We start from the raw sequence: 13,583 nt of genomic DNA on the forward strand, positions 1-13,583 counted from the left end.
AACAAGCCGCCGTCACAAGTCAAGTGTATTATAATCACTCAGACCTTCAGCCTAAGGAACAAGGCTTTTTTTTTAATGTTACCCCAAAATAAATTTATCAACAAATCCCCAAATCTAGTACAGACAGTACAAATCAGATTTGCTTTCCTCTTTCCTTTATTCAGACAAACACCAAATAAAATGCGGGTGAAGGTGATGACAGACAACTGGAAGCTGATTTAGAGACTTACACAAACCCTAAAGATAAAAATCATAATGGTTAACGTGAGTTTACTTAAAGCATCTGGGTACCGCTTTTCAAGTAAGTAACTATTGCTAGAGTTTCTAGGTAGGGGGTAAAAGATGTTTAAGAAGTAACCTTTCCAAAACTCACAAGGCAGGCTGCTTGTCCTTTATTTAGTTTTGATCACAGACTATCCCAATTTTGCATAAAATCCTCTTGATATTGACACAGTAGTACGGCACGAAAGATTCAAAGTGCCACTAGACCTAAGGACCAATTCTTTTAATCATAAACCATGGTGCTGGGTAATGTCTGAATGGGAACATTTGATATGGATGGTCAGATGAAAGATACCAAAATGTCAGACAGCCCATCGACTGCTGTTGCCATGAGATTCAACAGTCAACATCAGTCTGATAAGCTACCCGACAAGGTGGTACAGCCATGGAGATGTCACGACGGTAGGCAAAACAAGCAGACATTCAGGCAGGATTTGATCAAACAAACCAGGCATTTCTGGCCTGTTGAGATTTAAACTCAATTCTATACTCAATATACTGTCAGTACCAATTTTCCTAAAGGCGAAAAGTGAGACTACTTATCACTGCCCCACTTCCGGGACCCTGCCCCGTCTGGAGCAAAATAAAATGACCAAGTTCAACCAGAAACATCCGAAAGGAAAAATCACATAAGAACAAACACTTACGAAAGAAAGAAAATTAGGTTATATATAAAAGTAAATTTCTGCTAAAATCAGAATACGTGCTGAGCTAAAAATGAATAGCTATGAGAAAGCTGCTTTTCTTTTAAAACAGGTTATTTTTCTCTCCATGTCCTTTGATTTATATACTATAATCTCTCCTGTTTTCACAAACCAAGAAGTCGCCTCCACACACCAGTACCTAAGCTGCCCTTTCAGCAGTCTGTAGCCAGCTACCCAATTCCAACCCAACCAAGAAACACCTGGCAGTGGCCCTTTCATGCAAATAAATGAAGGCTTAAGAGGCTGTGGCTGCGGTGGATGTGGCAAGGCTGAATTTAGTTGGTAGAAGCTAAAAGGAAGTTTTAAAAAAAACGCTCAAGAAAATGGACACAATTTTGGAATGATCAAAGATGTATTTATAAAGTTTTTTCATGACTTCATTCTAAATATACAGAATAAAAAATGGTGTCAGCTCATTTGTAAGACACCAACAAGATTTTCCTTATACTGTCTCAAAATTGAAAGATCAGTTTCCCAAGAGGGTGTGCAATGCATCATAAAATGGCCTTTTTTCGAAGGTGGGAGAAGAAGGGCTGGGCAGGATGGCATATTACTTTTACCATGATAGACATGCAAGACTGTTACCCAATCCAGTGTAACTTATATACACTTGTGATGACTCAGAAAAACAAAGAGGTCATATTTGACAAGCCTAAAAAGCTTGAAATATTTAACATAACTTAGGAATTTTTTTGGGGGGTGGTGGTGGTTGGAATTCTTTAATTGTACCACGTGGGCCTTTGAAAGTAACAAATAGAAGGCCAGTTTCTGTTAACTTTGCTGCTGAACATCACATTCCATCCTAATAAAACCTGGATTGAACTGAGGGTGGATACCTTACCTTGACAAAGGAAAAGTATGTCAGTGCAAGATGTGGATTAAACTGCTTTCGGGGGCGGGGGGTGGTGAGTTAAAACTGATACAGGTTGGAAAAGGAAATTTTCCTTCCTGATCTGGAGTCCTCCCACTTTAAGGCAGAACCCTTCCATTTTAATTTCTGCAGTTAACAACTTTTCCTGCTTATTTGGTTTTCTCCTTTGGGTCCAATCGCTGCTGGATTCGTTTGGCGTAACTTTGTGCCATGGAGTTAATGATGGACAGGATGAAGTAACACACCATTACAACAACCAACTTCTCAAACATCCAGGACAACCAGTTTTCTCCCTGCAGGAAGAAAGGCAGAACAACCCACGAGAAATGCTTCGTTAGTTTGGTAGTAAACGGAGTCATCTACCATGTTTTAACGAAAGTAATGAGAACTTTTGAGCTTATAACCTAATAAACAATTAAAAAAGAAAAGTCTTATCTCTTCAGCTACCCTGAAATCTACATTCAGGCCTTCTTACCTCCAGTTATTAAAGGTTTCACTTTGTTAAAGAGAATGTTGAATATAGTTTAGAATGGGGTGTGAGGTCATTTCTTGTCTTTCACTACATAAAGTCTTTGATGAAATTCTACTATCTGAAGTCACCATGGGGATACGTGTAGAGTAGCGTCAAGATAGTTTTAAATATATTCTTGTTCCAATATTAGGAGCAGCTTTTAAAACATAAATGTTATCTATTTCTGTAGTTACGTTTAGTCAACTGAGGGCAGCAAAGGACCACATAAAGTGTTGTAAGGCCATTAAAAAAGAACAAAACCAAACAACAACAAAAATAGCCCTATGCTTCCTTCAAGTTCCCCATTTCAGGTTATTGCTTACTCATCCTCTCCTAGTCATTTCCTTTCTTTGCTACAGAACTGTTTATACAAAAGGCAGGCTTAAAGTTTTTAAGTTCAGTTATGTTAACAGCTTTGGTTTATATATATTTTTAAAAAAGATTATTTTCCCATCAATGAAAAGAAAGAGAGCCAAAATGGATATTCAAATGAACTCATTAAATCCAATATTTTGTTATGCTATAAATCTTAACTTTCTAATCCACTTGGAAAGTATACTTGCTACTTATAAATAAATCATTGAAGATCAAGGTAATAACTCATTCTACAGAACATATCCATTATTTTCCATTAACCCAATGCTCGTTTTGGGGAGAAGTACAAAACAAAAGCTACATTTTTCTGCTTTAGACAAAGACACATTTGCCAGTAGAGGGTACACAGAGCTTCAAACTTCTATTAAGCCTGACAAACCTCACTCTATTTGCCTAAAAATGCCAGTGAGTGCCGTGAATGTAACTGCAGCCTGAAACCGTGGGGGTGGGAAAAAGAAGAAAACCAGGGAAAAGTCTCACCTGCGGTGTGCCCATTTCGCTTCTGTGGTGAAGCTTCTGCCGCTGGGCCTCCAGGTATTCCTGGAATGGCTTCTGCAGAGACGGACCTATGCCGGGGACAGCACTGGAGGCGTGGTACAATAACCCCAGGAAGAAAGACACATTTGGGAAGAAAAGCAGGAAAGAATGTTAAAGGAAAATCCACTTACCGCCTTGACTCAAAAAAACAGGGATTAGACAGAAAGAGGAAAAAACCCAACAACAATCAGCAGAGCTGGCGAAATCCTGTGAACTCTTCCCAATGGATAAAAATTCATCCTTTCACAACCCCTTACGGGAGACAACTCTCTCCCATCAACATGTTTAAGAAGGAAATAGGAGCTGAGAGTCCCTTCTAGTAGAAGAGTTAGTTCTCAGAGTGAGGCGAGCTCAGCCGATGCTGCACACTGGTGTGGTACAAAGAGTAAAATGAATGACTTCTGAGAAGTCTCACATTTATCACCACCAGTTCCTGTAAGAACTGGTTTGAACCGATTAATAAGGAAATGACTTATGCTTGTGTCATCCCTGGTTGAAAAAGAAACTGCCCGCCCTCTCACTGACTTGTCCCATCTTCTCAGAGGAGGCGGTCCTTTCTCAATCCAAGTCCTTATTAGGACAATCTGTGCGTCATCCTTATCCAAAAAGAATGCATTAGCAAATTTGGGAGGCACCTCCTACCAGTCAGAAGTCAGTGATTAACAAAGGAACAAAGAAGGAACTATGAACCTTGAATCACGTCGTGGTTTTTGGTGGACGGCTTACATAGAAACTACACAACATTACTAAACAACTTGTTCTGAGATGACTGGGATAGTGATCTCTGATAAGCTGATGGACTCAGAGCTCCCTCTCACCTAGAATGTGTGCAGCAGTGCTGTTAAACCGGTTTGGCAACTGGAGCTACCAGGCTCCCGATTTAGAAATGCTTGCAGGCATTTTAAAAAACGGTAACTTGGGGCGACTTAGAAAACCAAACATCTCTACTTTCTATAAGCTTTATTTTCTCATCTTTCATAATAGGGCTAAAAGCTAAATGAGCCCAGTCATTTTCCTGGGGCCAGCAAAGGGTATTTTCTGTATTTGCAACAGTGCCTAAAGTTCTCTTCTTTAAGCAAGTATTAATGTCACCACCTTTTTTCTAGAACAATTTCAGTTGCTGCTTTCTCTAACAAAAAGCAGGAGTACAGAAGAGAAACTTCTTGCTACTATATTTACCAGAGGGTAACAAATACATAGTCCTGGCTGACACTTTTCTTTGGTCTGTTAATGATCAACCAACAAGCCCTTAATAGAGTCCTTATTTTATATCCAAACTGTAATTGGTGCTATGGGGAGAGAAAAAAACTGCAAGAAGTGGTCAATGTCCAAGAACTCAAATCATTATTATATGGATTCAAAACACGCACACGCGCGTACACAAACACACACACACACACACACACATGAACTCATTTGCGAACAATAGAATTTATAAATCAGTAATAAATTTCTCAATTTTTTGGTACAGAAGACACATTTCAAAGAAACTGAAGGGAGAAAAGAGAGACCAGTGTGGGGTGAAGCTGTTTAAAAAGTCCTTTAAGGAATACTGAAAGATATGTTAAAAGGCCTGAAGAGATATATGTAGTAGGGGCAGTGACTTGCATGGATGATTCCAGAAGACCCATAAGACAGCCCTCAAAGATGAAGTCTCCTTTCCTCTCACAGCCTTCTGTGTGGCCTCACGTGAGCATGGTAAACCAGAAGAGCTGTCTCTGAACTCTGTTGCTGTTTTTCGGTAATGACCTTTCTACAAAGGAGCAACAACAGTACAAACTTTCTCTTTAAAAGAAAGACTCTCCTTGGGTAGTTCTTTATATAATGCATAAAAGAATGCAAATAGCTCATCCACTTACACTTGAAACAAACCACAGAAATATAAAAAAAATCCAATGAAATAAATGCATAAGAAGAGTGGCTTTGAAGATTGCAGATTTTTAAGAACTTTTCTTCAGAAATTGATTCTTTTTGTTTTTTTCGCCTGGTGCACAGCTTCAGGATCTTAGTCCCCTGGTCAAGGACTGAACCTGGCCCCGCTGCAGTGAGAGTGCCAGGTCCTAACCACCGGCCAACAGGGAACTCCCAGAAGTTTATTCTTTCACCCTTAATGACAATACCTTATATCATCATTTCAAATTCCCACGGGTGGCTAGTTAAAAAAAAAAAACTTATTTAGCGAGATTGAAATGATTGTAGGCTTATTTGAACAGCTAGGATATACAAGCAACGACTTGAAAATTCCCTTTTTGATGTCCTCCAAGAGCTGGGTTCCATTATGTGTATCCTGTTTCTTCAGACCTCTAACTTCAGACCAAAGCTCAGCGAAACTACGGCTTACAGTTTTCCTCAAATCATTCTTGGGCTCCAGGGTCAAGTCCTTATTTAAAGAGAAAATTAAGACTCAAGACCCAATGTTAGAAAGGTGCTACTTTGCTGTTGTTGAGGGAAATGAGGAAGGGACTAGCAACAATCATTCTAAATTCCTTTCAAAATAACTGAAAAGCCTAAGTGATTTGCCACTGTAAGTCCATTAGGGCTACTCTTTGGGCTGACAGAGAATATACGTTTACATGATGCGTAACTTTCAAAGAATTATCCTGGGCTAATATAGAGGTTAATTTTTCAAGGTGCTTTGTTATTACATGCTTTAGAGTTTTGGGTGGTGGGATGGGAGATTCAGTTTTTTATAAGATACTAGAAACACTTGAAAATAGAAGTTAAAAGTCTTTTATAGCAACATATTGACCAAAACTATTATGAATAAGTGCCACATGATCCCAATAAATCTAAAAAGTTAACATATTTGAAATCTAGGTAATAAATGTTACATAACGAACTATTAGTCAAGTCCTCAAGTTTTTAAATATATGCCTCAAAATCTTAGTTTTAATTTTTTTATGTCTATAAACAATGGCTTAGGGCACACAAGCCTCAGCTTATACAAAGCACTCTTATACTAGAGTTTTCTAAATTAACACTAAAGCTCTTTAAGTAATAGACTAGATAAAAACTGAAATTATAGCTTTTACTCTTAACATGCATTTAAGGAAAACAAGAATGCCATCCCCATGACCTCATCCCTCAAGTTATTTTCAAGCAGCAGAAGTAAGAGCCCATTCTAGAAAAAAAAAAAGAGTCCATTCTGACATTCAGGATTCATTTAAGGTACACGCATGAAGAAAGGAGGGAGGAATAATCTGCAACAGAGTTGAGTGTCTTTTTATAGTTGGCTTAGGAAATAACTTAATGTCTTTTCTGAAAGCCATTAAATTCAGAGGACCTTGTGCACCTGGCTAAGGACTCTCATCTCAACCCATAGTGGGTGGGTAAGATGCTGCAATTAGGTGCTGATTAAGTTCAAAGTATTGTTATTCAATACTATTTTCCAGTCAGCAGTTGTATTTAAATATACTTAAACTAGCCTTGTAAACAGCCATTTTCTCTAGGTGACAAAGCCTTAAAGAAAAAAGAAGGGAAAACAAAAGCAAGAATAAAATTAATCTCATCCACTTTTCCTTGCTGTAGACCTTCAGCATGGTGGGTAAAAAAAAAGTTGTGTGGATAGTAATACGTTGATATTTATTTCTTGACATACAAAAACACTTTTCAGATAATATAATCATGAAGAAACAAATTTCCATCAAATTGTTTAAATGGAAATATTTTTGAACTTAATAAAGAAAGAAAGAAATCCTCAGAAAATGCAAACAAAAGAGGAGGAGAAAAGAAATCCACAGAAGTCTAAACCCACCCAGAGCTCAAAAGGAGTTTCCTGGGAACAATATTCTGCATGCTTATACACCTAAGTATATGTTAAAACAGAAACAAGACAAACTTCTCTGCAAAATTCTGTCAAGGGCCCTGACCAATACACAAACAAAATCTATTAATTTTCTCTAGTTTTTAAAGCATGTATGTAACTCCATGTTTGGAATCACTTATCTGATAAGAAATCTGTATCTTAAACTCTCCCCATATCAACTCATTATAAATAAAGGTCCCACAAAAAGCCAGAAAAATCTTCCAGAAGAAGCATCACAATCAGCAGAGGTTGCATAGAGTGGGTGATGTGATTACTCCAGTTTTTCACAATGCTTACATTTTCATTTGTTGGTTAGTCATGAGCATATACACCCATTCCAAAAATTCATAGGTCATTGTTATTCGGTTTTCAAGGAACTCCCTTGAAACTGTGTTACTTTCAAACAAACTGGTTCACTAGATATAAAAAACATACCATTTGATTTACTTAGAATCTCTTTTCCATCATGGACATAGTCATCAAACTAGCACTTACTATTAAAAGACCTGAAATCTTCATGTTCATGGTTCTTTTTGGATTTTTCCAGCCAGATGTGTTTTTTCTTTTTTTACTATAATTATTATTAAGTGCCATCATAAAACTGGGGCACAGTGCTTAATAACACAAGAGTAACAAACTTTAAAAAAATTGATTAGTCTTGTTTAGCTCTATTTACACAGTGCCTATGTGAAGGTTAAGCAGTTGAAATGCCTAAGGGAATTAAACAATTAATAAAGTAAAGTTCTAATATAAGCTCTACTTTCTTGACCACTTTTTCTGAGGACCTTTTAGCATTGCTGTGATTGTGTATGTCGTATCATTGGCTTTCCAATATACTGGAAACTGTCTGACATGGATTCCAAGAAAGGCTAAAGGGCAATATACCTTTGTTGTTCCTAGAAAAAAAAAAGGTTTTAAAATTAAGAAACATTTCTTTAAACCTTTACTTCACTATTTGTGCAGTACTTTGAGGCTGATTTATTTAACATTCTTCTGATGATTAATTAGAACATCTAAATAACATTCTCAGGGTGTGATTAGTTAACCACTGAAAGCTTATGAATGTGAGAAAATGTTTTTACAAGATACAGTTCAGGGGTAGTATTAAAAGAAAGGGAAAAGAAGAGTTTAATCAAGTCTACTGCTGCTACAATTTAGACAGCATAATAATTTTTTGAAGTAGCCTGTTTTTTGATAGTACCAAAAGCAGCTTTTAAAGGCAGAGAAGCCTAGACCAATGGTCTGTGAACATTTTTGATATATGGATATTATTCATGCAAAGAGTAAAATGTATAAATACAAATTTAAAAGGATAAAATATAGATGAAACATTAAACAATTTAAAATGTCTCATTATGATGACTTTCATGCTATCTTTAGCAAATATTTCTGATTAATGGGGCATAGAAAAGACAATAAATTGCAGCATGCCCCCTGTAAGCCCCTTTTGTACTGAGAACTCCTACTCTTATCCTGGGCTTCCCTGGTGGCTGAATGGTGAAGAATCCGCCTGCCGATACAGCAGATACAGGTTCAATCCCTAGGTCAGGAAGATCCCCTGGAGGAGGATAATAGCAACTCACTCCAGTATTCTTGCCTGGGAAATCCCAGACAGAGGAGCCTGGTGGGCTACAGTCCATGGGGTTGCAAAGAGTCAAACGCAACTTAGCAACTAAACAACACTCCTTCCCTGTACTTGTAATACCTAATTTGTGATCTTCTGACATATGGATTGAGGGAGTACCAACCAGACTGATGGTAAGCTATATCCTCCATGGATGTATAGCCGTAATTATGTCTATTTGTAGAACCATAATAATGCTATTTACATTACAAAAATACACAAAAAAAGGAAATGACAAAGATGAAAATAAATAAAAATAGAAGTTCTATTTTAGTCCCACCAATGGTGGAGACCACTGGAATAGACCAGGGAACTGAACTGCAAAATTACAAATACTATATATATACAAATATATATATACACACACACACAAAATATATATACAAATATATATATATATACACACACACACACAAATACATATACAAATATATATATATATATACACAACACAAAATACATATACAAATATATATATATATACACACACACACACAAATACATATACAAATATATATATATATACACACACACACACAAATACATATACAAATATATATATATATACACACACACACAAAATACATATACAAATATATATATATACACACACACACACAAAATACATATACAAATATATATATATATACACACACACAAAATACATATACAAATATATATATATAAAAAACTTTACCTGTTCCCAAAAGGTCAAAATATCTTAAGGTTTAGTTAGCAGAACAACTCAGTGTAAAATTGTTAGGTAACATATTAGAGAAAAAAAGACAGCTACTTCTACAAAGATCCAGACCAAGGCTTTCTTTTCTCTTGCCCTTCCATGCTTTAGAGTGGCTCTTACAGACCACTGTAAAGAGGACCTTTAAGAACCCAGACAGCCAGACCTCAAGAAACTGAGATTTGTGCCCACAGTTAAACTTATATTTGTTTTAAATGAATATGAGTTTTTAGAATTTTCTTGAGTGAGGATCACTGTATGTAAATCAATAAATCAAATTTATCCTCTGACTCCAGAGAATTCCTCTATCAGTTGAGATTTGGCCTGGGAGCTGAGGAGTCCTAAACAGACTCTTCTAGACTGAAGCTACAGACTCTTCTGCTAAAGAGATTAAATTTTATAATTAAGGTACTATGCTGTGCTTAGTCGCTCAGTGGTGTCCGGCTCTTTGCGACCCCCTGACTATAGCCCGTCAGGCTCCTCTGTCCATGGGATTCTCCAGGTAAATATATTGGAGTGGGTTGCCATGCCCTCTTCCGGGGGATCTTCCCAACCCAGGTATCGAACCCAGGTCTCCTGCTTTGCAGGCAGATTCTTTACTGTCTGAGCCACCAGCAAAGCCCAGTTAAGGTACTAGTAGGATTTATTTTCTGGAGAAGGAAATGGCAACCCACTCCAGTGTTCTTGCCTGGAGAGTCCCAGGGATGGGGGAGCCTGGTGGGCTGTCCGTCTCCGGGGTCGCACAGAGTTGGGACAGGACTGAAGTGACTTAGCAGGATATATTTTCAGGGATGAAATAAAAGCCCATCCGTACCCCATCTCCATTACATGCTCATCTGTCTTCTGAACAAAAGAGGCAATGACAGTAAAGCAGAAGTTCAGTGACAAGGTGGACTAGCAAGTCCCTTTCTTGATAACAGTCTTATAAGTAATTCTTTGTTTTCAGAAATGTGCGCATTTTAGTCAAATGCAGTAGAATTGAATACCACTCCTCCATAACCATCCCCCCTCACCCCCGCCCCCGCTGGGCAGTGAGGCCAGGATCTAAACAGGCTTAACGGTTAGTATTTTAATGAGTTGTCATTTCCTGTCTGATAAAGATTCTCACAGTATTTAACCACCAGTTTCCCTGGGGCCCGAATAGTACTAGAACTCTATTCATAGTGACTCAGAATGGATCTCAGGCTCCTAGCCTGATTCAACAATGATAGATTGCCCTACAAATGAAAACACACACACACACACAAACCACCAAAAAAAAACCCCCCAAAAAACAAAACCTTTCTTGCCTCCTAAGGTAGACTGCTCAGGAGATGAAGCAGGCAAGGCAAGAGGGGAGGTAGTTCATCAAACAATCTTTCTGAAGAAGCCAAAGGTCATCATGCTAACATTCATTAATATTTATAGCCTTCTAGTCCTCAGAGATTAGAGACAGAAAAAGAGAAACAAATTGATCTCTAATTAACCCAGGAATATGACAAGTAAACGAACTGGTGTCAGCTGCAAATCAACTTATATTTAACCTAGTAAAACTGAGATCCAGTAATACTAGGTGACTGAAATGAAAGTGTTAAAATCTAGGGCTTTCTCATATACATAAGTTTGAGTTGATAGTCTCTGGCACCATCTAAAATTCGTTGTGATTCAACCTCAGGATTTGGGATTAAAACATCTTGAGTTTCATTCACAGCTGTGCCCCTTTCAAATTATTAAAACCTCTTTTGTACTCAAGTTAGTCTATTGTGTGCTGAGTAGAATTATAAACACTTGACACCGTCAGTTTCTTAGCTGCTGTGTAGAAGGAAGACCACTGCTTTATCGAGAAACATCAGGTGTATGGTTTCTACTGCCTCACAGCATATTTCTATCACCAGCGTCTTTCAAAAAAAGTAATTGGCAACTGCACTTGCTTTTGAACATTTGGAATTGTTTTCTATGAGAATCAAAATGAAAGTAATACCTCCTTACAATTAGCAGCTACTCTTTGAAATACGCTATCATTAAAGGGAAGCTTTTGAAAACAAACCTCATTTCGGAACGTAGATGTGAGCAACAGAAGCCAAACAGGCATTTATGTTAATGAATGAGGCCAGAGCTAAAGAAGTGGTCTGAGAACCAAGTAAAGTGATTGGCTGCCAAACAAAACCCTGTTAAAAATCAACTGATTTCAGTTACAGAAAATGACAGACTGATGGTAGCTTTATATGGTGACAAATTCATCTGTGGCTGGCTGAATCCACTGAGTTCTAAGAAAGAAAAGAAATCAGCAACAGGGACCCACAGACCCAAAGGTCAAGAATAAAGAATAGTTTGTGGAATTTTAAACTTAAGGTGAAATAGCATGGAACCTCACTGGCCTTTATATCATGATGGTAAATGGATTAAAAAAAAAAGTGACTATTGACAGGAATTTAATCTCATCAAGAAAAATCTAGTTACTACAACCATTAGGCAGAAAATCACTAAATGCAGTACATAACCTCAAAAAGAAAAGCCAGGATCTCTGACCTCAATGAACTTCATCCATAAGGGTGATTAGAAGAATAAGGGGGAAAAAATGCATTTAAACCTACAGTACCAACCCCAGCAGGTTTCTCAAATAACCCCAGTAGCACCAAGTTTCAGCAGTGCCAGGCTGATACAAGTGTGAACAAGGAGACCGGCTAGAAAGAACTCATGCCGGCTTCTTGTCACATGAGGCAGCCTTTGGGAACCAGCTCTCTCGTCCAAATCTCCAACTTCAAGCAGATTTCTTCATTGTCTTCTACAGAGCTATCTCAATGTCCCTCTTCTCTACTTCAAAAGATTTGGAAATCTTCATTTCAGCCTTGAAGGAAGAAGTGGTTAAGGAGGATAAATCAATCCACTCAGGCTTTTGATCCTATCTCCTTACATTTCTTACTATTTACATGAATTTGAATACGTTTCAGTTTCCCATGAAGCCAGTGATAATACCCTACAGATTTTATTATGCAGTTTCATAAAAATATGTAAAGCATCTGGCAGAGTTCTTACTAAATGCTAATATCCAACCCATGTCCTTCCTTTTTTTTTTCATTTGTATTTTCCATCTCTAGCTTTTTACTAGAGTATTTCCCTCAACCTAAAATATACAGAGGTCTCCCCTAATAATGAATAAATGAGTTCAATTAATCAACATATTTATAGAACACTTAAAAATGTGTCAGGTGTGACCTTGGCCTGACTTTTTCTTTACTCACAATGTAGTCTGATATAACTGGGTTTCAGTATTCCTCATTCTACTGAAATGCTCTAATTATGGTTAATATTAACTTCCTAATACAATGTCCATTTCTCACTTTACAGTCTAACTCCAGAGATCTTGCTTTAACCTTTCACTATCCTGCCTCCCCTGTATCTATAACAAAAATACAAAGGAGTTAAAAGTCAAAAGAGAAGATAAACTACAGGAAGAGGACATGAAGAGGAAGGAGTATTCTACCTGAAGTATAGAAGATTATATATATTAAAGTCAGTATGTACAAGTGAGTCTCAGCAGCTGCGGTCTTAAAAATCTCTGTATCCTCTTCCAGTTAATACAATTATTTGTGTTCTACACTTCCGTAACTTTTTCTGATTATCTTACAATGATCAAAAAAAGTCAAAGAGAATTGAGTATGCAAACCATTATATTTTAAAATGAAAGGACAGATTTTTTTTCTTTAGAAGAAAAAGTCCAGGCAAACACAGCTCATTCTGACCACCTGACCAACAAGAAACAACATTAAGATTCAAGCACTTAATTACTCTGGTTAAAACGATCTCTCTTGCCACAGGCAAGTCCGACTCTGAGGTCAAACGTCAAGTTAACTCAGAAACAGGAGACAGCAGAGCATGGAACATTCTGTATCTGGTAAAAAGTCCCTGCTCCAGTCAACCCCATCCCCCGAGTTCAAATGACTGAATTATGGAAACTTTCTTGTGTGGTTAAACTGGGGACTTTGTCTTCCAATAAGACCCTGGCAACCGAACAATGAGCCAATGATCTGCTTATGGTTTGTTACGAGTCATAGTCTTGATGTTATTTTCTGGGAATTCTCATCCTCTATTTCGTGAGAATACAGGAACATGTCATCTTAATCATGATTTTAAAGTTAGACTTTGGTCGTGCTCTTTA

At 37.5% G+C, this 13,583-nt stretch overlaps 1 protein-coding gene across 5 annotated transcripts in view; it reads right to left on the minus strand.

Moving 5' to 3' along the window:
• Nucleotides 1-138: 138 nt before the first annotated feature.
• VMP1 (vacuole membrane protein 1) overlaps nt 139-13,583 on the minus strand; it is a 126,070-nt gene continuing 112,625 nt past the window's right edge. For all 5 annotated transcript variants that reach the window (XM_005892288.2, XM_070390578.1, XM_070390577.1 and 2 more), the window contains 2 exons: nt 3,224-3,326; nt 139-2,150 (listed from right to left, as the gene is read on the minus strand). In XM_005892288.2, the coding sequence (XP_005892350.1) occupies nt 2,007-2,150; nt 3,224-3,326 (247 nt within the window). In that variant the 3' untranslated portion in view covers nt 139-2,006. The remainder of the gene's footprint in view (nt 2,151-3,223; nt 3,327-13,583) is intronic.

This window comes from Bos mutus, chromosome 19, assembly GCF_027580195.1.
Source record: "Bos mutus isolate GX-2022 chromosome 19, NWIPB_WYAK_1.1, whole genome shotgun sequence".
Classification (NCBI taxonomy): domain Eukaryota; kingdom Metazoa; phylum Chordata; class Mammalia; order Artiodactyla; family Bovidae; genus Bos; species Bos mutus.